At 37.2% G+C, this 27,727-nt stretch overlaps 1 protein-coding gene across 2 annotated transcripts in view; it reads right to left on the minus strand.

Annotated features, from left to right (window-relative positions):
- Positions 1–6,627: 6,627 nt before the first annotated feature.
- The window catches only part of mrc1b (mannose receptor, C type 1b), a 60,994-nt gene continuing 39,894 nt past the window's right edge, over positions 6,628–27,727 (minus strand). For both annotated transcript variants that reach the window (XM_062023786.1, XM_062023787.1), the window contains 11 exons: positions 25,289–25,394; positions 21,087–21,211; positions 20,944–20,988; positions 20,770–20,872; positions 17,833–18,065; positions 17,596–17,761; positions 17,340–17,504; positions 14,845–14,961; positions 14,577–14,732; positions 14,477–14,506; positions 6,628–7,740 (listed from right to left, as the gene is read on the minus strand). In XM_062023786.1, coding sequence (XP_061879770.1) covers positions 7,493–7,740; positions 14,477–14,506; positions 14,577–14,732; positions 14,845–14,961; positions 17,340–17,504; positions 17,596–17,761; positions 17,833–18,065; positions 20,770–20,872; positions 20,944–20,988; positions 21,087–21,211; positions 25,289–25,394 — 1,494 coding nt within the window. In that variant the 3' untranslated portion in view covers positions 6,628–7,492. The remainder of the gene's footprint in view (positions 7,741–14,476; positions 14,507–14,576; positions 14,733–14,844; positions 14,962–17,339; positions 17,505–17,595; positions 17,762–17,832; positions 18,066–20,769; positions 20,873–20,943; positions 20,989–21,086; positions 21,212–25,288; positions 25,395–27,727) is intronic.

Consider the following 27,727-nt stretch of genomic DNA (forward strand, 5'->3'; position numbering starts at 1 on the left):
AAAAGAAAAAGGCCGTAAGATAGTTCAAAAAGAGTTCCATAAAATAGTTCACAGAGAGTTCCATAAAATAGTTCAAAGAGAGTTCCATAAAATAGTTCAAAAAGAGTTCGTAAAATAGTTAAAAAAGAGTACCATAAAATAGTTCAAAGAGAGTTCCATAAAATAGTTCAAAAAGAGTTCGTAAAATAGTTCAAAAAGAGTTCCATAAAATAGTTCAAAGAGAGTTTCACAAAATAGTTAAAAAAAAGAGTTCCATTAAATAGTTCAGAGAGTTCCATAAAATAGTTCCATAAAATAGTTCAAAAAGAGTTCCATACAATAGTTCAAAGAGAGTTCCATAAAGTAGTTCAAAAAGAGTTCCATAAAATAGTTAAAAAAGAGTTCCATAAAATAGTTAAAAAAGAGTTCCATAAAATAGTTCAAAGAGAGTTCCATAAAATAGTTCCATAAAATAGTTCAAAAAGAGTTCCATAAAATAGTTCAAAGAGAGTTCCATAAAATAGTTCAAAAAGAGTTTGTAAATTAGTTCAAAAAGAGTTTGTAAAAATAGTTCAAAAAGAGTTCCATAAAATAGTTCAAAGAGAGTTCCATAAAATAGTTCAAAAAGAGTTCGTAAAATAGTTCAAAAAGAGTTCCATAAAATAGTTCAAAGAGAGTTCCATAAAATAGTTCAAAGAGTTTGTAAATTAGTTCAAAAAGAGTTTGTATATTAGTTCAAAAAGAGTTCGTAAAAATAGTTCGAAAAGAGTTCCATAAAATAGTTCAAAGAGAGTTCCATAAAATAGTTCCATAAAATAGTTCAAAAAGAGTTCGTAAAATAGTTCAAAAAGAGTTCCATAAAATAGTTCAAAGAGATTTCCATAAAATAGTTCAAAAAGAGTTCGTAAAATAGTTCAAAAAGAGTTCCATAAAATAGTTCAAAGAGATTTCCATAAAATAGTTCAAAAAGAGTTTGTAAATTAATTCAAAAAGAGTTTGTAAATTAATTCAAAAAGAGTTTGTAAATTAGTTCAAAAAGAGTTCCATAAAATATTTCAAAGAGTGTTCCATAAAATAGTTCAAAAAGAGATCGTAAAATAGTTCAAAAAGAGTTCCATAAAATAGTTCAAAGAGAGTTCCATAAAATAGTTCAAAAAGAGTTCATCTGGAAGTTGGGCAGATCCTGCCATCTGTCCGCTTTGAAGTCCCAGTGGAGTTTTACGAGCATTCTTGGTAGGTTTCAAAGACAGCTGCCGTCCCCCTGCTAGGAACTCACTTCAACACAAAGTATTGTGATAATTTAGATGGAATAATTCTGACAGGGACTATTTAATCCTGCCTTTGCCGGTCAGTCGGCCTGGCTTCATTGTTTGCTTCAAGCTTCTACTACGTGAGTATTGCCTGTCTCTGGTCCACGCTAAGTGTTAGCCCTAGCGTCCAGTGCCATCGGCACGTTTCTCCTCTGGCTCGTTTTCTCTTTTGGCACTTGTTGGAGTTTCTGAGAATACATCGTGTTCCTACCTGCACGTCCTGTCCAGAGTGGTCCGTTTGCATCCCAGGGGAACGAAGCCGCGACCCCCAGCACGTAATAGAAGCTTGAAGCAAACAATGAAGCCAGGATTAAATAGTCCCTCTGATTAGTGATCGGGAAACAGGTGAGCGGCCCGAGCACCAATCAGAGACAGGTGGAAACAATAGGCAACCATGGTAACTAAAAACAAACTCAAGGGTGCACAAAAACAGGAACTAAGGGAGTCGTAAACTAACAGAATATAACAACACATGATTTGGGCCACGGATCATGGCTGTGTTGAGTTTCCAATCATCTCTACATCTCTTATTTTGTTGTGATGTAGTGATTGGAGCACATACTTGTTGCTCACAAAGAAGTTTGCTTCTTTTAGGAATTTATTATGGCTCTACTGAAAATGTGAGGGTCAAAAGTATACATACAGCAATGTTCATATTTGCTTACATGTCCCTTGGCAAGTTTACCTGCAAAAAGGCGCTTTTGGTAGCCATCCACAAGCCTCTGCTTGACCACTTGACCACAAAATTGGTGCAGTTCAGCTTGTTTCTTCAGCATTGTCCACACGTTTTAGGTCAGGACTTTGGGAAGGCCATTCTAAAACCTTCATTCTAGCCTGATTTAGCCATTCCTTTACCATTTTTGAGGTGTGTTTGGTGGTCATTGTCCTGTTGCAACACCCAACTGCGCCCAAGACCCAACCTCCGGGCTGTCCTGAAGAATTTGGAGGTAATCTTCCTTTTCCATTGTCCCATTTAAAGCAGCAGTTCCATTGGCAGCAAAACAGGCCCAGAGCATAATACTACCACCACCATGCTTGACTGTAGGCATTATGTTCCTGGGATTAAAGGCCTCACCTTTTCTCCTCCAGACATATTGCTGGGTATTGTGGCCAAACAGCTCCATTTTTGTTTCATCTGACCACAGAACTTCCCTCCAGAAGGTCTTATCTTTGTCCATGTGACATATGCAAAAATGCTGAAAATATTCTTGCTACATTTGGAGATACTTATTTTTTAATGGACAGCATATTAATGATTCATCAAAATAAAATATACCAAAAAAATAGGATTAAAAGTCAAATAAAGTCCATTCTCCGGTAATTCCCCAAGGACTTTATTGTACCTAACAACATGCTTTTATGGAGGCTTTTGTCATTTATTGTGAAGTATTTTTAATACAAGAATATTTAGGAATTAAAAAATAGAACCCTAAAAATTGATTGTAGTATACTTCACAAGACTAAAATATGTTTAGTAGTCATTATTATATGTATATATATATATATATATATATATATATATATATATATATATATATATATATATATATATATATATATATATATATATATATATATATATATATATATATATATATATATAAATATATATATATATATATATATATATATATATATATATATATATATATATATATATATATATATATATATATATATATATATATATATATATATACATACATTTTTTTTAATTTTTTTTTATTAAATTTTTTTTATTTTTTAGAAGACACCAAAAGTAACAAGCGGTAGAAAATGGATTAGAAAGGACAGATTTGAAAAAAATAATAATACAAAAAAATATATATATGTATATTTAAAAACAATTATATATATATATATATATATATATATATATATATATATATATATATATATATATATATATATATATATATATATATATATATATACAACTTTATATATATATATATATATATATATATATATATATATATATATATATATATATATATATATATATATATATATATATATATATATATTTTTTTTTTTTTTTTTTTTTTTTTTTCAAATCTGTCCTTTCTAATTCATTTTCTACCGCTTGTTACTCTTGGTGTCTCCTAAAAAAAAAAAAAAAAAAAAAATATATATATATATATATATATATATATATATATATATATATATATATATATATATATATATATATATATATATATATATATATATATATATATATACTGTGGAAGTTGCGTCCTCGCTGTCCCACTGTCAGACACGGCACAGGAGCCAAGCGTGCAGGTTTTAACAAGGTTTTAATAACCATGGGTTTTTAACAAAAGTTTTCTCTCCCGAAGGACGTGACATTTCAGCCACGTCCGTATCCTCTCTACCCCTCCTGCTCCCGGCCGCTTACTGTTAGGGACAACGGATGATTAGATTAACACGTACCACCTTTGGAATCCAACCACCTGCCAGCTGTGTCTCGCCGTCAGCACTGCCACACCCCCCCCCCCCCCGCGTCTGACGGTGCTCTGTCCTCAGCACCATGGACAGAGGCAGTGAGCTTTGCTCCCGCAGGCAGCGCTGGCCACATCTCCCTCCACATATATATATATAGAATCAGTCAAATGTTGCTGTAATTAACTTACTTTTGCATTATCAATTTAAGACAGGTGTGCATGAGTCTATATTACCTCTAGTTACAAAAATATGGTTCTCTACTCTTGTTAAATTGATGCGACACTCTTTCTTTTCAATTTCACTTTGATGTCCCTTTGCTCACCTAAAGCTGACGCGTGTGTTTCTATCAAAGCCTAATTCTAGTCTATTTTTCTACGTGGTCCTCGTACTTTTGTGTGGAAGCATGAATGTTGCCTGTCGGGTGCTGGATTCTCTATGCATTTGCGTGTGAAGAAATATAATGATTACAATCTCTATGCATTTCTGACATTATGTCCTAGTTGCCTTGTTATATTACTGCATACGTTACTTCTTTTTTTGCTATCATTTATTTGTGTTTCGTACAGCAAATGTACAAGTAAGCATTATGTGGTTGGAAAGTATTAAAATATAAAAACCCTGACTTGTGTCGCCTTCCATTCAAGGTGTGCTGGGTAAACAATAAGCAGAGAAGCCCAGACTTCCCTCTCCCCAGCCACTTCGTCCAGCTCTTCCCGGGGGATCCCGAGGCGTTCTCAGGCCAGCCGGGAGACATAGTCTTCCCAACGTGTCCTGGGTCTTCCCCGTAACCTCCTGCCCTATACACCTCCCTAGGGAGGCGTTCGGGTGGCATCCTGAACAAATGCCCGAACCACCTCATCTGGCTCCTCTCCACGTGGAGGAGCAGCGGCTTTACTTTGAGTTCCTCCCGGATGGCAGAGCTTCTCACCCTATCTCTAAGGGAGAGACCCGCCACCCGGCAGAGGAAACTCATTTGGGCCGCTTGTACCCGTGATCTTGTCCTTTCGGTCATAACCCAAAGCTCATGACCATAGGTGAGGATGGGAAGGTAGATCGACCGGTAAATTGAGAGCTTTGCCTTCCGGCTCAGCTCCTTCTTCACCACAACGGATCGATACAGCGTCCGCATTACTGAAGATCCGCCTGTCGATCTCACCATCCACTCTTCCCTCACTCGTGAACAAGACTCCGAGGTACGTGAACTCCTCCACTTGGGGCAAGATCTCAGAGATGGCACTCCACCCTTTCCCGGGCGAGGACACTGGACTCGGACTTGGAGGTGCTGATTCTCATCCCCAGTCGTTTCCCACTCGGCTGCGAACCGATCCAGTGAGAGCTGAAGATCCTGGTCAGATGAAGCCATCAGGACCACATCATCTGCAAAAAGCAGAGACCTAATCCTGCAGCCACCAAACCAGATCCCCTCAACGCCCTGACTGCGCCTAGAAATTCTGTCCGTAAAAGTTATGAACAGAATTGGTGACGAAGGGCAGCCATGGCGGAGTTCAACCCTCACTGGAAACGTGAACCGGCTCAGCTCCTTCTTCACCACAACGGATCGATACAGCGTCTGCATTACTGAAGACGCCGCACCGATCCGCCTGTCGATCTCACCATCCACTCTTCCCTCACTCGTGAACAAGACTCCGAGGTACGTGAACTCCTCCACTTGGGGCAAGATCTCAGAGATGGCACTCCACCCTTTCCTGGGCAAGGACACTGGACTCGGACTTGGAGGTGCTGATTCTCATCCCCAGTCGCTTCACACTCGGCTGCGAACCGATCCAGTGATAGGGGAAGATCCTGGTCAGATGAAGCCATCAGGACCACATCATCTGCAAAAAGCAGAGACCTAATCCTGCAGCCACCAAACCAGATCCCCTCAAAGCCTTGACTGCGCCTAGAAATTCTGTCTGTAAAAGTTATGAACAGAATGGGTGACAAAGGGCAGCCATGGCGGAGTTCAACCCTAACTGGAAACGTGAACCGGCTCAGCTCCTTCTTCACCACAACGGATCGATACAGCATCCGCATTACTGAAGATGTCGCACCGATCCGCCTGTCGATCTCACCATCCACTCTTCCCTCACTCGTGAACAAGACTCTGAGGTACGTGAACTCCTCCACTTGGGGCAAGATCTCAGAGATGGCACTCCACCCTTTCCCGGGCAAGGACACTGGACTCGGACTTGGAGGTGCTGATTCTCATCCCCAGTCGCTTCACACTCGGCTGTGAACCGATCCAGTGATAGGGGAAGATCCTGGTCAGATGAAGCCATCAGGACCACATTATCTGCAAAAAGCAGAGACCTAATCCTGCAGCCACCAAACCAGATCCCCTCAACGCCCTGACTGTGCCTAGAAATTCTGTCCATTAAGTTATGAACAGAATCGGTGACAAAGGGCAGCCATGGCGGAGTCCAACCCTCACTGGAAACGGGTGCGACTTACTGCCGGCAATGCGGACCAAGCTCTGACACTGATCATACAGGGAGCAGACCGCCACAATCAGACAGTCCGATACCCCATACTCTCTGAGCACTCCCCACAGGACTTCCCGAAGTGAAGTGACTGGCCCAGGTTGTCACCCTCTCCTCCGGGCTGCGTCCCTCCTTGGTCCTCTTCCGCCGTGTCATCTCATTGATGACCCTCCAGGCCACCCCATACTGTTGTTCACCTTGCGCCGCCTGCACCCTCCGCACTCTCTCCATCAGTTCTTCTTCTATATACAGTAAGTAAACATTGATTGATTGATAGTGCGAGGTATTTAGATCTCAGTAAATCAGGCCCTTGGTCCTTCCGAAGAAACACATCAACAAGCAATGGTCCAATATACAGTTTGCCAATGTGGACACGGGACATAATGAATGGACAGACTACAATCTTGGGGAATTGTACCAGACAACTTTATGTACTGATGTTGGTTCACAGAGCGCTACTTACACACACACAGGAAACACAACAGGTGGCTAACAATGTTGACTTGTGGCCGACTGTTAATTAACTGTGAGAATTAAGTGTAAGAGTATTTACTGGTATGTCAAGGGGTCCGTGTGGCCAATTCGTAGCTTTACCATTCAGCGTGTAGCAGCTACTAGAGTTACATCAAAATGCACATTGTCACTGGATACATTTCCTGGATCAGATATTGGAAAAGCAAAACAGAAAATGTACGATCCCAACCACAGTAGCTCGGCTAACAGAGGCTAGCGTGAGTCAATGAACCTACGGTTGTGGTTGCTAAGGAGAGAAAAGTCAAAGCAAATTGGTGTTTCAAGGGGTAGCATCAAACGGCAAAAAAAAAGGTAAGACTAAGCAGAGATTTTACAACTTGTCCTAATAAGAAAATTGAAGCACGGCCAGGCAATCCGCGGCTTTTACGGCAGACTTCCCATCCTTCCGATGGACGAGTGTCCAACTTGGCCAACCTCCTGTCAACATTGTTTGGAAAGATGTTTGATCCTTGAGCATTTAAAAAAAATTCCCTGGTGGATGTTTGAATTGTCATTCCGAGCGACGTACACCAACAATAGGGCGCGATCCCGTCATACGTCCGTGTGCAGACAGCAGACCACGACCGAATCACTTCCGAGGAGACGTCCCAGAGCCTAAACAGTTCAGTTCCATGAGGTCGGACGCGGTCGACTTCAAAGAAACTCCCGCTTCTTATTAAATTAGTGACTATATACCAGTAGAAAACAAAGATGGAGGGTGAGATATGTTTACGTCCCACCAGGACTCTGCCAACTGCTGGATCACAGAGCAATGATGGGCTCCGGGATCTCCTCCTCGGCCTTCTCGATCAGTTTATTGGTGTCCACCACGTCGGGCTGCGTTCGCTCTCGGCCGAAGTACAGCGGGTTGTCAAAGGTGGGCAGCGACCGCGAAGACTTCTTGTAGAGGAAGAAGGCGAGGACAATCAGCGAGGACGTGAGGGTGATGATCAGCACCACGATCAGGCTGGTGTGCCCACGGGAGCCGGAATCTGGACCCCCTCGTGGCTCTGCACACATCAACAAGGGGACGAGTCAAAGATCCACGATTTGACAGGAGCGCTCTGCTGTTTTTGAGGTACCCGCTGAAAAAGATCTTCTCAATAACCTGCTCAGTGGCCTAGTGGTTAGAGTGTCCGCCCTGAGATGGGTAGGTCGTGAGTTCAAACCCCGGCCGAGTCATACCAAAGACTATACAAATGGGAGCCATTACCTCCCTGCTTGGCACTCCGCATCAAGGGTTGGAATTGGGGGTTAAATCACCAAAATGATTCCCGAGGGCGGCCACCGCTGCTGCTCACTGCTCCCCTCACCTCCCAGGGGTGAACAAGGGGATGGGTCAAATGCAGAGGGTAATTTCACCACACCTAGTGTGTGTGTGACTATCAGTGGTACTTTAACTTTAATAGCTTTGCTGTTTTTATTGATCAACTGCAAAAAAATGATGGTCATAGATGACATGACCGTTTGCTGTTTTTGAGAATTTGATGGAAAAATTCAAATTCAAAACAGCTGTATTTTCAGTTTTCAATGCTGGTCAAAGATCCTTTTTATGTTTTTGAGAATTGAATGCAAAATTCGAAGGAAAAAAAAATCCACTGACATGACTGCTCTGCTGTTTTTAACAATTGACTGCAAAATATCCTGGTCAAAGATCCTCTGTAGCACATGGCTGCTTAACTGTTTTTGAGAATTTAATGCAAAAACATCATTTAAAAATAAGTCCTCAAACAGGAGTGACGTGCTGTTATTTATTTCTTTTGACTGTCAGCAAAAAAGCCAGTCAAAGATCCATGATGTGACAGGAGCGCTTTGCTGTTTTTGAGGATCCACTGAAAAAAATGCTAATCAAAGATCTTCTCAATTGCTTTGCTGTTTGTATTTATCAACTGCAAAAAAATGATGGTCAAAGATGACATGACCTTTAGCTGTTTTTGAGAATTTGATGCAAAAATTCAAATTCAAATTAAATACTTTAGCAGGACTGCTCTATTTTCAATAATTTTCAATGCTGGTCAAAGATCCTTTTTCTGATGTGACCGTTTGCTGTTTTTGAGAATTTAATGCAAAATTACAAAAAAAATTTAAAAATCCACTTACATGACTGCTCTGCTGTTTTGAACAACTGACTGCAAAATATCCTGGTCAAAGATCCTCTGTATTACATGACCGCTTAACTGTTTTTGAGAATTTAATGCAAAAATGCAATTTAAAATTTAAATCTTATTTTTTTTAACTGTCAGCAAAAAAGCTAGTCAAAGATCCACGATGTGACAGGAGCACTCTGCTGTTTTTAAGGACCAGCTGGAAAAAATGATGGTCAAAGATGACATGACCCTTTGCTGTTTTTGAGAACTTGATGCAAAAATCATAGCAAAAAATCCACAGTGCGACATGAGTGGGTTGATCTTTTTAGGAATCTATTGGAAATAGTCCACTCAAAGATCCACTATGTAATATGAGTGCACTGCCATTTTTGAGAATCTAATGCAAATATTCCACTCAAAGATCCACTATGTAATATGACTGCACTGCTGTTTTTGAGAATCGAATGCAAATATTCCACTCAAAAATCCACTATGTAATATGAGTGCACTGCTGTTTTTGAGAATCAAATGCAAAAATATTAGCGAAAAATCCACAATGCGACATGAGTGGGTTGATGTTTTTAAGAATCTATTGCAAATATTCTACTTAAAGATCCACTATGTAATATGAGTGCACTGCTGTTTTTGAGAATCTAATGCAAATATTCCACTCAAAGAGCCACTATGAAATATGAGTGCACTGCTGTTTTTGAGAATCTAATGCAAATATTCAACTTAAAAATCCACTATGTAATATGAGTGCACTGCTGTTTTTGAGAATCTAATACAAAAATATTAGCGAAAAATCCACAGTGCGACATGAGTGGGTTGATGTTTTTAAGAATCTATTGCAAATATTCCACTCAAAGATCCACTATGTAATATGAGTGCACTGCTGTTTTTAAGAATCGGATGCACATATTCCACTCAAAGATCCACTATGTAATATGAGTGCACTGCTGTTTTTGAGAATGTAATGCAAATAGTCCACCCAAAGATCCACTATGTAATATGACTGCACTGCTGTTTTTGAGAATCTAATGCAAATATTCCACCCAAATATCCACTATGTAATATGAGCGCACTGCTGTTTTTGAGAATGTAATGCAAATATTCCACTCAAAGATTCACTATGTAATATGAGTGCACTGCTGTTTTTGAGAATCTAATGCAAATAGTCCACCCAAAGATCCACTATGTAATATGACTGCACTGCTGTTTTTGAGAATCTAATGCAAATATTCCACCCAAAGATCAACTATGTAATGAGTGCACTGCTGTTTTTGAGAATCTAATGCAAAAATAATAGCGAAAAATCCACAATGCGACATGTGTGGGTTGATGTTTTTATAAAATCTAATGCACATATTCCACTCAAAGATCCACTATGTAATATGAGTGCACTGCTGTTTTTGAGAATCTAATGCAAATATTCCATTCAAAGATCCACTATTTAATATGAGTGCACTGCTGTTTTTGAGAATCTAATGCAAATATTCCACTCAAAGATTCACTATGTAATATGAGTGCACTGTTGTTTTTAAGAATCAAATGCACATATTCCACTCAAAGATCCACTATGTAATATGAGTGCACTGCTGTTTTTGAGAATCTAATGCAAATATTCCACCCAAAGATCCACTATGTAATATGAGTGCACTGCTGTTTTTGAGAATCTAATGCAAAAATAATAGAGAAAAATCCACAATGTGACATGAGTGGGTTGATGTTTTTATAAAATCTAATGCACATATTCCACTCAAAGATCCACTATGTAATATGAGTGCACCGCTGTTTTTGAGAATCTAATGCAAATATTCCACTCAAAGATTCACTATGTAATATGAGTGCACTGCTGTTTTTGAGAATCTAATGCAAATATTCCACTCAAAGATCCACTATGTAATATGACTGCACTGCTGTTTTTGAGAATCTAATGCAAATATTCCACCCAAAGATCAACTATGTAATGAGTGCACTGCTGTTTTTGAGAATCTAATGCAAAAATAATAGCGAAAAATCCACAATGCGACATGTGTGGGTTGATGTTTTTATAAAATCTAATGCACATATTCCACTCAAAGATCCACTATGTAATATGAGTGCACTGCTGTTTTTGAGAATCTAATGCAAATATTCCATTCAAAGATCCACTATTTAATATGAGTGCACTGCTGTTTTTGAGAATCTAATGCAAATATTCCACTCAAAGATCCACTATGTAATATGAGTGCACTGCTGTTTTTGAGAATCTAATGCAAATATTCCACCCAAAGATCCACTATGTAATATGAGTGCACTGCTGTTTTTGAGAATCTAATGCAAAAATAATAGAGAAAAATCCACAATGTGACATGAGTGGGTTGATGTTTTTATAAAATCTAATGCACATATTCCACTCAAAGATCCACTATGTAATATGAGTGCACCGCTGTTTTTGAGAATCTAATGCAAATATTCCACTCAAAGATTCACTATGTAATATGAGTGCACTGCTGTTTTTGAGAATCTAATGCAAATATTCCACTCAAAGATCCACTATGTAATATGAGTGCACTGCTGTTTTTGAGAATCTAATGCAAATATTCCACCCAAAGATCCACTATGTAATATGAGTGCACTGCTGTTTTTGAGAATCTAATGCAAAAATAATAGAGAAAAATCCACAATGTGACATGAGTGGGTTGATGTTTTTATAAAATCTAATGCACATATTCCACTCAAAGATCCACTATGTAATATGAGTGCACCGCTGTTTTTGAGAATCTAATGCAAATATTCCACTCAAAGATTCACTATGTAATATGAGTGCACTGCTGTTTTTGAGAATCTAATGCAAATATTCCACTCAAAGATCCACTATGTAATATGACTGCACTGCTGTTTTTGAGAATCTAATGCAAATATTCCACCCAAAGATCCACTGTGTAATATGAGTGCACTGCTGTTTTTGAGAATCTAATGCACATATTCCGCTCAAAGACCCACTATGTAATATGAGTGCACTGCTGTTTTTGAGAATCTAATGCACATATTCCACTCAAAGATCCACTATATAATATGAGTACACTGCTGTTTCTGAGAATCTAATGCAAATAGTCCACCCAAAGATCCACTATGTAATATGAGTGCACTGCTGTTTTTGAGAATCTAATGCAAATATTCCGCTCAAAGATCCACTATGTAATATGAGTGCACTGCTGTTTTTGAGAATCTAATGCAAAAATAATAGCCAAAAATCCACAATGCGACATGAGTGGGTTGATGTTTTTATAAAATCTAATGCACATATTCCACTCAAAGATCCACTATATAATATGAGTGCACTGCTGTTTTTGAGAATCTAATGCAAATACTCCACCCAAAGATCCACTATATAATATGAGTGCACTTCTGTTTTTGAGAATCTAATGCAAAAATAATAGCGAAAAATCCACAATGCGACATGAGTGGGTTGATGTTTTTAAAAATCTAATGCAAATATTCCACCCAAAGATCCACTATGTAATATGAGTGCACTGCTGTTTTTAAGAATCTAATGCAAATATTCCACCCAAAGATCCACTATGTAATATGAGTGCACTGCTGTTTTTAAGAATCTAATGCAAATATTCCACCCAAAGATCCACTATGTAATATGAGTGCACTGCTGTTTTTGAGAATGTAATGCAAATAGTCCACCCAAAGATCCACTATGTAATATGAGTGCACTGCTGTTTTTGAGAATGTAATGCAAATATTCCACTCAAAGATCCACTATGTAATATGAGTGCACTGCTGTTTTTGAGAATGTAATGCAAATATTCCACCTAAAGATTCACTATGTAATATGAGTGCACTGCTGTTTTTGAGAATCCAATGCAAATATTCCACTCAAAGATCCACTATGTAATATGAGTGCACTGCTGTTTTTGAGAATCTAATGCAAATATTCCACTCAAAGATCCACTATGTAATATGAGTGCACTGCTGTTTTTGAGAATGTAATGCAAATAGTCCACCCAAAGATCCACTATGTAATATGAGTGCACTGCTGTTTTTGAGAATGTAATGCAAATATTCCACTCAAAGATCCACTATATAATATGAGTGCACTGCTGTTTTTGAGAATCTAATGCAAAAATACTAGCGAAAAATCCACAATGCGACATGAGTGGGTCGATGTTTTTATAAAATCTAATGCACATATTCCACTCAAAGAGCCACTATATAATATGAGTGCACTACTGTTTTTGAGAATCTAATGCAAATATTCCACTCAAAGATCCACTATGTAATATGAGTGCACTGCTGTTTTTGAGAATCTAATGCAAAAATAATAGCCAAAAATCCACAATGCGACATGAGTGGGTTGATGTTTTTAAGAATCTAACGCAAATATTCCACCCAAAGATCCACTATATAATATGAGTGCACTGCTGTTTTTAAGAATCTAATGCAAATATTCCACCCAAAGATCCACTATATAATATGAGTGCACTGCTGTTTTTGAGAATCTAATGCAAATATTCCACTCAAAGATCCACTATGTAATATGAGTGCACTGCTGTTTTTGAGAATCTAATGCAAATATTCCACTCAAAGATCCACTATGTAATATGAGTGCACTGCTGTTTTTGAGAATGTAATGCAAATAGTCCACCCAAAGATCCACTATGTAATATGAGTGCACTGCTGTTTTTGAGAATGTAATGCAAATATTCCACTCAAAGATCCACTATATGAGTGCACTGCTGTTTTTGAGAATCTAATGCAAATATTCCACTCAAAGATTCACTATGTAATATGAGTGCACTGCTGTTTTTGAGAATCTAATGCAAAAATATTAGCGAAAAATCCACAATGCGACATGAGTGGGTTGATGTTTTTATAAAATCTAATGCACATATTCCACTCAAAGATCCACTATATAATATGAGTGCACTGCTGTTTTTGAGAATCTAATGCACATATTCCACTCAAAGATCCACTATATAATATGAGTGCACTGCTGTTTTTGAGAATGTAATGCAAATATTCCACTCAAAGATCCACTATGTAATATGAGTGCACTGCTGTTTTTGAGAATCTAATGCAAATATTCCACTCAAAGATTCACTATGTAATATGAGTGCACTGCTGTTTTTGAGAATCTAATGCACATATTCCACTCAAAGATCCACTATATAATATGAGTGCACTGCTGTTTTTGAGAATCTAATGCAAATATTCCACTCAAAGATTCACTATGTAATATGAGTGCACTGCTGTTTTTGAGAATCTAATGCAAATAGTCCACCCAAAGATCCACAATGTAATATGACTGCACTGCTGTTTTTGAGAATCTAATGCAAATATTCCACTCAAAGATTCACTATGTAATATGAGTGCACTGCTGTTTTTGAGAATCTAATGCAAAAATAATAGCGAAAAATCCACAATACGACATGAGTGAGTTGATGTTTTTAAGAATCTAATGCAAATATTCCACTCAAAGATTCACTATGTAATATGAGTGCACTGCTGTTTTTGAGAATCTAATGCAAATATTCCACCCAAAGATCCACTATGTAATATGAGTGCACTGCTGTTTGTAGGAAGGTGCTTGAGCAAAGCTAGTCAAAGATCCTCTATATGACAGGAGTGCTGCACAGTAAGAAGACAAGATGAAGGAACTCACGTGACTCCGGGTCGTTTTCTCTGGGCATCACTGTTGGAGAATCAGAAAACAAAGGTCAACTCTTGTTGTGGTTAAATTAGGTAAACGGGGTCCAAGCTACCTTTGGGGGTCTCACAGATGTACGCCCGGTCGTGCCACTTGAGGCCGGACATCCAAGTGCCGTCGGCGGTTCTTATCTCCCCGAAGTCTCTCTCGTTGTCTCCTGGAGACCAGTTGGTGTAGTCCACTGTGGTTTTATCCAACCACATCCACGTTCCTGCCAGCAAGCATCCGTTATAATGACAAATAAATAATAATAATGATAATAAATAACCCGTTAAGTCAGAAACCTTCTTGCACATTTTTCCCCGTGGTGTGCCAGAAAGTACCTTTGTGGGTTTTGTACAGTCCGACCCAGAAGGAGCTGTGGCTGTCCTGGAACACCTCGATGTTGTTTTGAATGAAGGCCTGTTCCTCGGGGTCTTCTATGCTGGCCAAAAGTCCCCCTGGGCGACAGCAAGTAATTGTGCTTTAGTCAACAACAAAAGTGCAACAATTGTGCTTTAGTCAACAACAAAAGTGCAACAATTGTGCTTTAGTCAACAACAAAAGTGCAACAATTGTGCTTTAGTCAACAACAAAAGTGCAACAATTGTGCTTTAGTCAACAACAAAAGTGCAACAATTGTGCTTTAGTCAACAACAAAAGTGCAACAATTGTGCTTTAGTCAACAACAAAAGTGCAACAATTGTGCTTTAGTCAACAACAAAAGTGCAACAATTGTGCTTTAGTCAACAACAAAAGGGCCGTGCTGTGCAAAGGTCATTTATGGACATGAATATGGTACACAACAGCGGCAGGACCAACGGCGGCTCAGATGGTAGAGCGGCCGGCTCCCAGCTCCAATTCAGCTAGCGCCATCGTAGGCACTGCCACTAACTCACGCTGGTTTGAATGCAGAGGTGGGAAGTAACACTACATTTACTACGTTACATCTACTCGAGTAACTTTTGACTGTCAAATGCAGTCAAATACCTCTGCTATTGATACTACTACTGATACTTCTGATACTTTTGACACCAACGATACATACCTCTGATACTACTGATACTATTGACACCACTAATACCTCTGATACTACTGATACTTCTAATACTACTGATACTATTGATACTACGGACATAACTGATACATACCTCTGATACTACTGACAACACTAATACCTCTGATACTACTGATACTTCTTATACTACTGATACCACTGCCTCTTTTGATAGTACTGATAGCTCTGATACTACTGTTATTACGATACTTCTAATATGACTGAAACTATTGATACGTCTGATACTACTAATACCATTAATAGCTCAAATACCTCTGCTATTGATACTACTTACATTTCTGATACCACTGATACTTCTAATACTTCTGATACTTCTAATACCGCCGATACCTCTGATACTACTGATACCACTTATACTACTGCCTCTTTTGATAGTACTGATACCTCTGATACTACTGTTATTACGATACTTCTAATATTACTGAAACTATTGATACGTCTGATACTACTAATACCATTAATAGCTCAAATACCTCTGCCATTGATACTACTTACATTTCTGATACCACTGATACTTCTAATACTACTGATACTTCTAATACCTCTGATACTACTGATACCACTCATACTACTGCCTCTTTTGATAGTAATGATACCTCTGATACTACTGTTATTACGATACTTCTAATATTACTGAAACTATTGATACATCTGATACTACTAAGACCACTAATAGCTCAAATACCTCTGCTATTGATACCACTTACATTTCTGATACTTCTGATACCACTGATACTTCTAATACTACTGATACTCTTGATACTACTGATACCACTGATACATACCTCTGATACTACTGATACCTCTGATACTACTGATACTACTACCTCTTTTGATAGTACTGATACCTCTGAGACTACTAATATTACTGAAACTATTGATACGTCTGATACTACTAATACCATTAATAGCTCAAACACCTCTGCTATTGATACTACTTAGATTTCTGATACCACTGATACTTGTAATACTAAGGATACTTCTTATACTACTGATACTTTTGATACTACTGATACCACTGATTACATACCTCTGATACTACTGATACCTCTGATACTACTACCTCTTTTGATAGTACTGATACCTCTCTACTGATATTACGATACTTCTAATATTACTGAAACTATTGATACGTCTGATACTACTAATACCATTAATAGCTCAAACACCTCTGCTTTTGATACTACTTACATTTCTGATACCACTGCTACTTGTAACACTAAGGATACTTCTTCTACTACTGATACTTTTGATACTACTGACACCACTGCTACATACCTCTGATACTACCGATACTTCTAATACCACTGCCTCTTTTATTGGTAATGATACCTCTGATACTACTAATACCTCTGATACCACTGCCTCTTTTAATGGTAATGATACCTCTGATACTACTGTTATTACGATACTTCTAATTTTACTGAAACTATTGCTACGTCTGATACTACTAATACCATCAATAGCTCAAATACCTCTGCTATTGATACTACTTACATTTCTGATACCACTGATACTTCTAATACTTCTGATACTACCGATATTGCCAATTATGTTGATACTAAAAGCTTCATTTAGTGTCAGTGCTAGTTTGGACCCTAAACAGGGTGTATCAAAGGAGACACAATGGTTATGTGTCAGGAAATAAATCAAATATTGCCAATTCCAAGTTTTTGCTCCATTTAGTAGCCTTTTAACAACTAAAACAATTTAACCGGCGGCCCCCGCTTTGGGCTCTCTTCTATAGACTGTGGTCATTACCGTGTCTCACGCAGCTCGAGGCCGCATCCGCCCATTCGATCTCGTCAGTGGCAAACAAATAGCAATGAGACTTGAAGGGCAGCCAAGTGTAGCTCTGCTGGTAGTCCACCATCGCCTCCTCGGGGCAAATCCCCGGGTAGCTGGGAGACTGCGTTGGCGGCACATCTGGATTTGGTGAAAAACATGCAGATGTTGAAAGATTAGAAAGGACTGCAAGGGAAGGTCAGTGATGGTTTGGCGTGCTGGGGGCGGTCACCTGTCGACTGCATGCAAACGCTGCTCATGGTCTGGTCGCACAATGCTGTTTTAAATTTGCCATTCAGGTCCAGGTACACACAAGGGCGGTCCTGGCTCGGCTCCCCTTCGTCCCAGCTGGCGAAAGGCATGTGCCAGCCGTCGATGTACCTAAAATAACCCTGGGTCTGACAGCCGGATGAATGTGTTACCTCTGAATACACGCAGGTACTATTTCTCGCTTTTGGTGGCGACGTACCTCCTTTTTGTTCAGTCCGATCCAAAGAGGGGCTTTGAGATTTAACGCCAAAAGCTCCACGTAGGCCTGCGTCCACTCGTTCCTCAGGCTCGCCAGCTTGGCTTTATCGCCTTCGCAGTGCTTCTTGGCCTCGTCCCAGCTCAGTTTCTGAGTCACCGCCTTGATGCTGTCGTTTCCCAAAGTCATGTAGATGTTGGGAACCGCCGGCTCGGGCTGGGACGGGATACCCGAGTCTGTCGAGGGGCAGAAACCCACGTGAACAACGTGTGGACTGAAAGCGTAATGGTACGTGTATTTGTATTGAACCGTTTCGGTGGTTCCTCTCTTTAAGAAGGGGAACCGGAGGGTGTGTTCTAACTATCGTGGGATCACACTCCTCAGCCTTCCCGGTAAGGTCTATTCAGGTGTGCTGGAGAGGAGGCTACGCCGGATAGTCGAATCTCGGATTCAGGAGGAACAGTGTGGTTTTCGTCCTGGTCGTGGAACTGTGGACCAGCTCTATACTCTGGGCAGGGTCCTTGAGGGTGCATGGGAGTTTGCCCAACCAGTCTACATGTGCTTTGTGGACTTGGAGAAGGCATTCGACCGTGCATGAACAGACATGACACTTTCAAACTGTCATTGCTCAAAACATAATATTGAATCAAAATTAGGGATGTCTGATAATATCGGCCTGCCGATATTATCGGGCCGATAAATGCGTTAAAATGTAATATCGGAAATTATCGGTATCGTTTTTTTTATTATCTGTATCGTTTTTTTTGTTTTTTTAAAAATGTTTTATTAAATCAACATAAAAAACACAAGATACACTTACAATTAGTGCACCAACCCAAAAAACCTCCCTCCCCCCATTTCTTTCTGTTATCAATATTCTGCTTCCTACATTATATATCAATATATATCAATACAGTCTGCAAGGGATACAGTCCGTAAGCACACATGATTGTGCGTGCTGCTGCTCCACTAATAGTACTAACCTTTAACACTTCATTTTACTCATTTTCATTCATTACTAGTTTCTATGTAACTGTTTTTATATTGTTTTACTTTCTTTTTTATTCAAGAAAATGTTTTTAATTTAGTTATCTTATTGTATTATTTTTTTTAAAAAGTACCTTATCTTCACCATACATGGTTGTCCAAATTAGGCATAATAATGTGTTAATTCCACGACTGTATATATCGGTTGATATCGGTATCGGTTGATATCGGTATCGGTAATTAAAGAGTTGGACAATATCGGAATATCGGATATCGGCAAAAAGCCATTATCGGACATCCCTAATCAAAATCAATGTTATTATGAATTAATGACCTATCCAAGGTTCCCATTACTTCACATCAAATATTACACTAAGAAAAATATTTTTGGTGGAAGATTTTGCAAATTTGGTAAATAAATATCCCAAAAATGTATATTTTGTGGTTTTCTTACTGTACCGAAAATGAACCGAACCGTGACCTCTAAACCGAGGTACGTACTGAACCGAAATTTTTGTGTACCGTTACACCCCTATGTAATGCTACACTTGTTTGTTTTTTATTTAAAAAACTTATTTATTGCAGAATTACCAACGGAAACAATTCTAGTCAAAGATCCACTACATCACAAGAAAGCGTTGCTGTTTTTGAGAATCTCCTACAAAAATGCTATTCAAAAACCCTCCAAAAGGAGTGCTACTCAAAGGTCCGTTATTGCATGTAACAGGGGTGCATTTCTGTTTTTAACAATGCACTGCACAATTGCAAGACAAAAATGGTCTATAATGCAGGATGGCTCTGTTGTTTTTGAGAATCTAATGCATAAAAAGGCCGGTCAAAGATTTACTTTGACTCCTTTTTAGCAGTTGATCCTCAAAAACAGCAGAACACTTCTGTTACAAAGATATTCTAAGGACAGACTCCAAAAGCGCTAGTCAAAGATCCATTATTGTATGTAACACGGGTGCACTGCTGTTTTTAATAATGCACTGCAAAATTGCAAGACAAAAATGGTCTATAATGCAGGATGGCTCTGCTGTTTTTGAGAATCTAATACAAAAACGGCCGGTCTAGATTTACTTTGACTCTAATTTTAGCAGTTGATCCTCAAAAACAGCAGAACACTTCTGTTACAAAGATCATGTAAGGACCGACTGCAAAAGTGCTAGTCAAAGATCCATTATTGCATGTAACAGGGGTGCACTGCTGTTTTTAACAACGCACTGCAAAATTGCAAGACAAAAATGGTCTATAATGCAGGATGGCTCCGCTGTTTTTGAGAATCTAATGCATAAAAAGGCCGGTCAAAGATTTACCTTCACTCTAATTTTAGCAGTTGATCTTCAAAAACAGCAGAACACTTCTGTTACAAAGATATTTTAAGGACCAACTGCAAAAGCGCTAGTCAAAGATCCATTATTGTATGTAACAGGAGAGCACTGCTGTTTTTAACAACGCACTGCAAAATTACAAGACAAAAACGGTCTATAATGCAGGATGGCTCTGCTGTTTTTGAGAATCTAATGCATAGAAGGCCGGTCAAAGATTTACTTTGACTCCTTTTTAGCAGTTGATCCTCAAAAACAGCAGAACACTGCTGTTACAAAGATCTTCTAAGGACAGACTCCAAAAGCGCTAGTCAAAGATCCATTATTGTATGTAACAGGAGAGCACTGCTGTTTTTAACAAAGCACTGCAAAATTGCAAGACAAAAATGGTCTATAATGCAGGATGGCTCTGCTGTTTTTGAGAATCTAATGCATAAAAGGCCGGTCAAAGATTCACTTTGACTCCAATTTTAGCAGTTGATCCTCAAAAACAGCGCAACACTTCTGTTACAAAGATCTTCTAAGGACAGACTGCAAAAGCGCTGGTCAAAGATCCTCTATATAACAGGAGTCTTTAACGAATGTGTAATGTTTTGCCTTTGAAAAAACAATGTGCTCATCCTACCGAGACTCCTGGTGCAAATAAATCCGTTGCTGTCGTTGCAGGACTTGATCATCCACTTTCCAATTCCAAGAGCGGGATTGTTTGTCATGAGAACACAACTTTCCTAGTGCAGGACAGGAAGTTAGGAGTGTTAAATATCATTTATCACACCATGGAAGACATGTGGAGTTTTACCTCATTCCATCTTTGGTAAAAACTCCCCTGTCGACGTCTGTGCACCTACAAATATTTCAAAAACATATAAAAAAAAACTGTACTTCTCTCTTTTCCAATTCGGCGCTGTGAAGTAGATTGTGATATTCCATATGTGCACTTACGGAATACACCCAGTTGGTGTAGTGTCTCGCTTTTCCATCGCTCCAAAAAAAGGCGTCCTGAGTCAAACTGTTCAAGCCGATCCACAGATCTGCAGACACTTCCGCCATTTTGGTGGTCAAAAACGCTGCGTAGAGAAGGGCCATTCATGCGTTCATTTATGATGGATTGATCTTATACTTATTAATAAGATCAACCACCGGACCGATTGGTACTGAGCCGCACAAGAAATTAAAAATTTTTTTTAAAAAAATAATAAAATAGTTTTTTTTAATGAAATCAACATAAAAAACACAATATTTACATTATATATCAATATAGATCAATACAGTCTGCAGGGATACAGTCCGTAAGCACACATGATTTATGATGGATTGATCTTATACTTATTAATAAGATCAACCACCGGACCGATTGGTACCGGGCCGCACAAGAAATTTAAAAAAAAATAAAATAAAATAAATAAATAAATAAATACATTTATGAAATCAACATAAAAAACACAATATTTACATTATATATCAATATAGATCAATACAGTCTGCAGGGATACAGTCCGTAAGCACACATGATTTATGATGGATTGATCTTATACTTATTAATAAGATCAACCACCGGACCGATTGGTACCGGGCCGCACAAGAAATAAAAAAAAAATAAAAAAAAAAAAATAAATTTTTTTTATGAAATCAACATAAAAAACACAATATATACATTATATATCAATATAGATCAATACAGTCTGCAGGGATACAGTCCGTAAGCACACATGATTGTATTTATGTAAAAAAAAAAAAAAAAATTTTTTTTTTTTTTTTTAAAATACACCCCCCCCCCCCCCCCCCCCACCACCACCACCACCACCACCGGTACGTGGGACAAATTTTCAAGTGTTGACCGGTCCGCAGCTACAAAAAGGTTGGGGACCACTGTTATACTATATACAAAAAGTGAAATCTAAGTAAGATTACATATCTCAAATAAGGGTGATATTTGCTTATTTTCTGTCTGATAAGATAATTCTTCTCACTAAGCAGATTTTATGTTAGAGTGTTTTACTTGTTTGAAGTGTTTTGGTCCTAAATGATGTCAGTAAGATATTACAGCTTGTTGCTGAGATTTGATGAGCTATATTGAGTAAAACATGCTTGAAACTAGAATATCAACTGTTGCCAAAGCTGTGTCATCAACACTCACAAGTAGAAAACTACTTTTTTAAAGTCATCATTTCTTACATCAAGCATGAAAAAAAAAAATCATGACTTTGACACAATTGTGTCTCATAATTATAACAGATGACAGCCAAATGGACTTTGCGGTTTTATTTCCAATGAAACAATAGAAAACACGTACTCATATAGTAGTACAGTTGGCACAGTACAGTAAACTGACAGTTCATATTTAAACATTTAACATTTCTAACAATTTTGAACAGAAATAGTTCATGCACATTCAGATGAATTCTTCAAAATTACATTGTATATATGTATATGTATTGTATATATGCGCACTAATTGACTGAAAGAGCACGCACTTGGCGCGATGATGTCATGTTATCCATGGAAAAATGCATTTTTACTAGGGATGTCCGATAATGGCTTTTTGCCGATATTCCGATATTGTCCAACTCTTTAATTACCGATACCGATATCAACCGATACCGATATCAACCGATATATGCAGTCGTGGAATTAACACATTATTATGCCTAATTTGGACAACCAGGTATGGTGAAGATAAGGTACTTTTTAAAAAAAATTGTAAAATAAGATAAATAAATTTAAAAAAAATTCTTGAATAAAAAAGAAAGTACAACAATATAAAAACAGTTACCTAAAAACTAGTAATGAATGAAAATTAGTAAAATTAACTGTTTAAGGTTCGTACTATTAGTGGAAGCAGCAGCACGCACAATCATGTGTGCTTACGGACTGTATCCCTTGCAGACTGTATTGATATATATTGATATATAATGTAGGAAGCAGAATATTAATAACAGAAAGAAACAACCCTTTTGTGTGAATGAGTGTAAATGGGGGAGGGAGGTTTTTTGGGTTGGTGCACTAATTGTAAGTGTATCTTGTGTTTTTATGTTCATTTAATAAAAAAAAAAAATAGAAAAAAAAAAGAAAACCGATACCGATAATAAAAGAAACGATACCGATAATTTCCGATATTACATTTTAAACGCATATATCGGCCGATAATATCGGCAGGCCGATATTATCAGACATCTCTAATTTTTAGACAATATGATTTGCCTGAGCGGACTAGGAGACCCCGAGAGTAACAAGCGCTTGCCTTGTTGCCTTTCCATTAAGAACAATAAATTAGTTTTTAGTATAAGTTTGCTGGTTTCAAGAAATGTAATGCAGAGCGCATATCATTATGTCAGATGATGGCACTAGCATTTAAGAATATTTTTCAACATATTGAGCAAAAAGGTCTCATATTTGTTTTTTCTACCAAGAAAAGTGCACTTGTTATTAGTGAGAATATACTTATTTTAAGCTATTTTTGGGTTCATTGAGGTTAGCTAATTTTACTTGTTCCGGAAAGTCTTGACAAGCCAAATTTTCTTGTTCTATTCGCAGATAATTTTGCTTAGTTCAAATAAAATACCCCTCATTTTTGTTTGTTTTTTTCTTGTTTTTGAACACTGACTTTTTGCAGTGTACTTTCACACATTCTTTTTGTCACGACTCTATGCTTGAATGCAGGGGTGTGAACAGGTTTTATCCGGCCCGCGGGATGAGTTCGCCAAGTATAAAATAGAGCCGAAATTTTGAATGAAAGAAACTGCTGTTCTAAATGTGTCCACTAGATGTCGCAATAGCAATTATTTGTAGATGATGCTACTTATGGAAAAAAATAATAATAACATGATGTTGCGCACCAGTCAAGGAAAATGATCAAACTACATAAATAACATTGCATAATTTGATTTTGATATACACTACCGTTCAAAAGTTTGGGGTCACATTGAAATGTCCTTATTTTTGAAGGAAAAGCACTGTACTTTTCAGTGAATATCACTTTAAACTAGTCTTAACTTGAAAGAAATACACTCTATACATTGCTAATGTGGTAAATGACTATTCTAGCTGCAAATGTCTGGTTTTTGGTGCAATATCTACATAGGTGTATAGAGGCCCATTTCCAGCAACTATCACTTCAGTGTTCTAATGGTACAATGTGTTTGCTCATTGGCTCAGAAGGCTAATTGATGATTAGAAAACCCTTGTGCAATCATGTTCACACATCTGAAAACACTTTAGCTCGTTACAGAAGCTACAAAACTGACCTTCCTTTGAGCAGATTGAGTTTCTGGAGCATCACATTTGTGGGGTCAATTAAACGCTCAAAATGGCCAGAAAAAGAGAACTTTCATCTGAAACTCGACAGTCTATTCTTGTTCTTAGAAATGAAGGCTATTCCACTAAATTGTTTGGGTGACCCCAAACTTTTGAACGGTAGTGTAATTTTTTTATATTGATAGATTGAAAATGAACAGCAATGAGTTGACTGATGAACATTATCACATCATTTATACAGAAAGTATAAATAAGGACAAATAAAGGTAGAATACTATTAACCGCAACATGCAAGTGTAAAAATAACCCCAACAACATGATGATTTGTACATTTTCAGACATTATGACATTATGATTTGTACATTTTATGAAGACATTATGATTTGTACATTTTATTTAATTTGAATTGTATTTAATTTAATTTTAATTTTAATTTTAATTTAATTTAATTTAATTTTTATTTAATTTTATTTATTTAATTTTTAATTTTTTTAAATTTTATCGCGCCGTAATTTTACCAGTCCGGTACTCTTGGGAGTAGATTTTTCTCCAGGTGGCCCCCCCGATCTAAAATGAGTTTGACACGGGACGGCATGGCGCTGTTGGGAGAGTGGCCGTGCCAGCAACGTGAGGGTTCCTGGTTCGGTCCCCACCTTCTACCAACCTCCTCACGTCCATTGTGTCCTTGAGCAAGACACTTCACCCTTGCTCCTGATGGGTGGTGGTTAATTCATTCAGTGTGTGAATGGGTGAATGTGGAAATAGTGTCAAAGCGCTTTGAGTACCTTGAAGGTAGAAAAGCGCTACACAAGTATAAACCATTTACCATTTAATCCATTTACCCCTGCTTTAATGTCATTACTGGAAACAGAAGGAACCGAGGTGCTAACCTTGCACACGCCTGGTGGCGATAGAGACTAGATTCCCTCCCATGGTGATGCACTGCTTCCTTGCTTCTTCCCAGGTGGTCTTCCGGTTACTGTTGATGCTGTAACACTACAAACACAGCAGATATTAACCCTGCTTTTGCACATTTTACTGACAGACCGACGCAGGGCTGTAATAGTGGAGTGGAATATCCTATAATGCATCTCATTAATAGCTTGTTGGTTTGAGAAAATTACGAGGAACCAATAAAAAAACAAGCATGTTTCAGTAAAAAGAGTTATTTCAGACAAAAACCTGCAGATGAAATAATTACTAAATGTTCATTTGACATTTCAACCTTAGCTGCCACACAAGTGTAAAAATAAGTAACACACTACATATAATAAGAGGTAAAAAAACAGTCAGGTTTTAGCACTGAAGTGCAAAAAGACGTAACACCATTGAGATTCTAACAGCAAAGTGCAAAAAGAAGTCAACCACTTCAATATCAAATAGAGATGCTTAGTTTTTAATATTCAAGATGCACAGTACAAATATGTTTTTAACAATTAAGTGTAAAAATAAATCAAGCACTTTAAGATTACCAGATAAATACGCTTAGTTTTAATATTAAAATGTATGTACTTTGTACAAAACGTTGTTAATATTCAAGTGTAAAAATGACTCATTTGACCTTAATAATAACAACAATAAATGCTTCACTTTTAACATTTAAGCACAAGAAAAAGGGTAATTGACCTTAATATTAAGACGTAAAAGCACTTAGTTTTTTTTAACATTGAAGCGCTCTCCCTGGCCACTTGAGGGCACCACAGACTGTGGATGCTTTTAAAAAAGGCTTAAAAGCCCTTCTTTTAAAAAAAGCCTTTTTTTAAATATATGCATACTAGTTATAGCTATTTGGCTGTTCTAGTTTTTTGTTTTTTTTTATTATCTTTTTATTTTTATATATTTTTTTTTAATACACTGCAGCACTTTGATATTGTTTACTCAATATAAAGTGCTTTTTACAAATAAAATCTATTATTATTAGTTTATACAAAATGTTTTTAGTGTAAAAATGACTCATTTGACCTCAATAATAAAAACAACAACAAAATGCTTCATTTTTAACATTCAAGCACAAGAAAAAGGGTAATCGACCTTAATATTGAGACGTAAAAGCACTTCGTTTTTTTAACATTGAAGCGCTCTCCCTGACCACCTGAGGGCACCACAGACTGTGGATGCATTTAAAAAAGCCTTAAAAGCCCTTCTTTTTTAAAAAAGCCTTTTTTTAAATATATGCATACTAGTTATAGCTATTTGGCTGTTCTAGTTTTTTTTATTTTTTTATTATCTTTTTATTTTTTTATTTTTATTTTTAATACACTGCAGCACTTTGAGATTGTTTACTCAATACAAAGTGCTTTTTACAAATAAAATCTATTATTATTAGTTCATACAAAATGTTTTTAGTGTAAAAATGACTCGTTTGACCTCAATAAAAACAACAACAAAATGCTTCATTTTTAACATTCAAGCATAAGAAAAAGGTTAATCGACCTTAATATTGAAACGTAAAAGCAGTTTTAGTAAAAAGAGTTATTTCAGACGAAAACCTGCAGATGAAATAATTACTACATGCTCATTTGACATTTCAACCTTAACTGCCGCACAGGTGTAAAAATAAGTAACCCACTACATATAATAAGAGGTAAAAAACAGTCAGGTTTTAGCACTGAAGTGCAAAAAGACGTAACACCATTGAAATTTTAACAACAAATTGTAAAAAGAAGTCAACCACTTCAATATCAAATAGAGATGCTTAGTTTTTAATATTCAAGATGCACAGTACAAATATGTTTTTAACAATTAAGTGTAAAAATAAATCAAGCACTTTAAGATTACCAGATAAATACGCTTAGTTTTAATATTAAAATGTATGTACTTTGTACAAAACGTTGTTAATATTCAAGTGTAAAAATGACTCATTTGACCTTAATAATAACAACAACAATAAATGCTTCACTTTTAACATTCTAGCCCAAGAAAAAGGGTAATCGACCTTAATATTGAGACGTAAAGGCGTTTCGTTTTTTTAACATTGAAGCGCTCTCCCTGACCACCTGAGGGCACCACAGACTGTGGATGCATTTAAAAAAGCCTTAAAAGCCCTTCTTTTAAAAAAAAAAAAAGCCTTTTTTTTTTAAATATGCATACTAGTTATAGCTATTTGGCTGTTCTAGTTTTTATTTTATTTTTTATTAGCTTTTTATTTGTTTATTTATTTATTTTTTAATACACTGCAGCACTTTGAGATTGTTTACTCAATACAAAGTGCTTTTTACAAATAAAATCTATTATTATTAGTTTAAACAAAATGTTTTTAGTGTAAAAATGACTCGTTTGACCTCAATAATAAAAACAACAACAAAATGCTTCATTTTTAACATTCAAGC

Source organism: Entelurus aequoreus, linkage group LG16 (assembly GCF_033978785.1).
Source record: "Entelurus aequoreus isolate RoL-2023_Sb linkage group LG16, RoL_Eaeq_v1.1, whole genome shotgun sequence".
NCBI lineage: Eukaryota > Metazoa > Chordata > Actinopteri > Syngnathiformes > Syngnathidae > Entelurus > Entelurus aequoreus.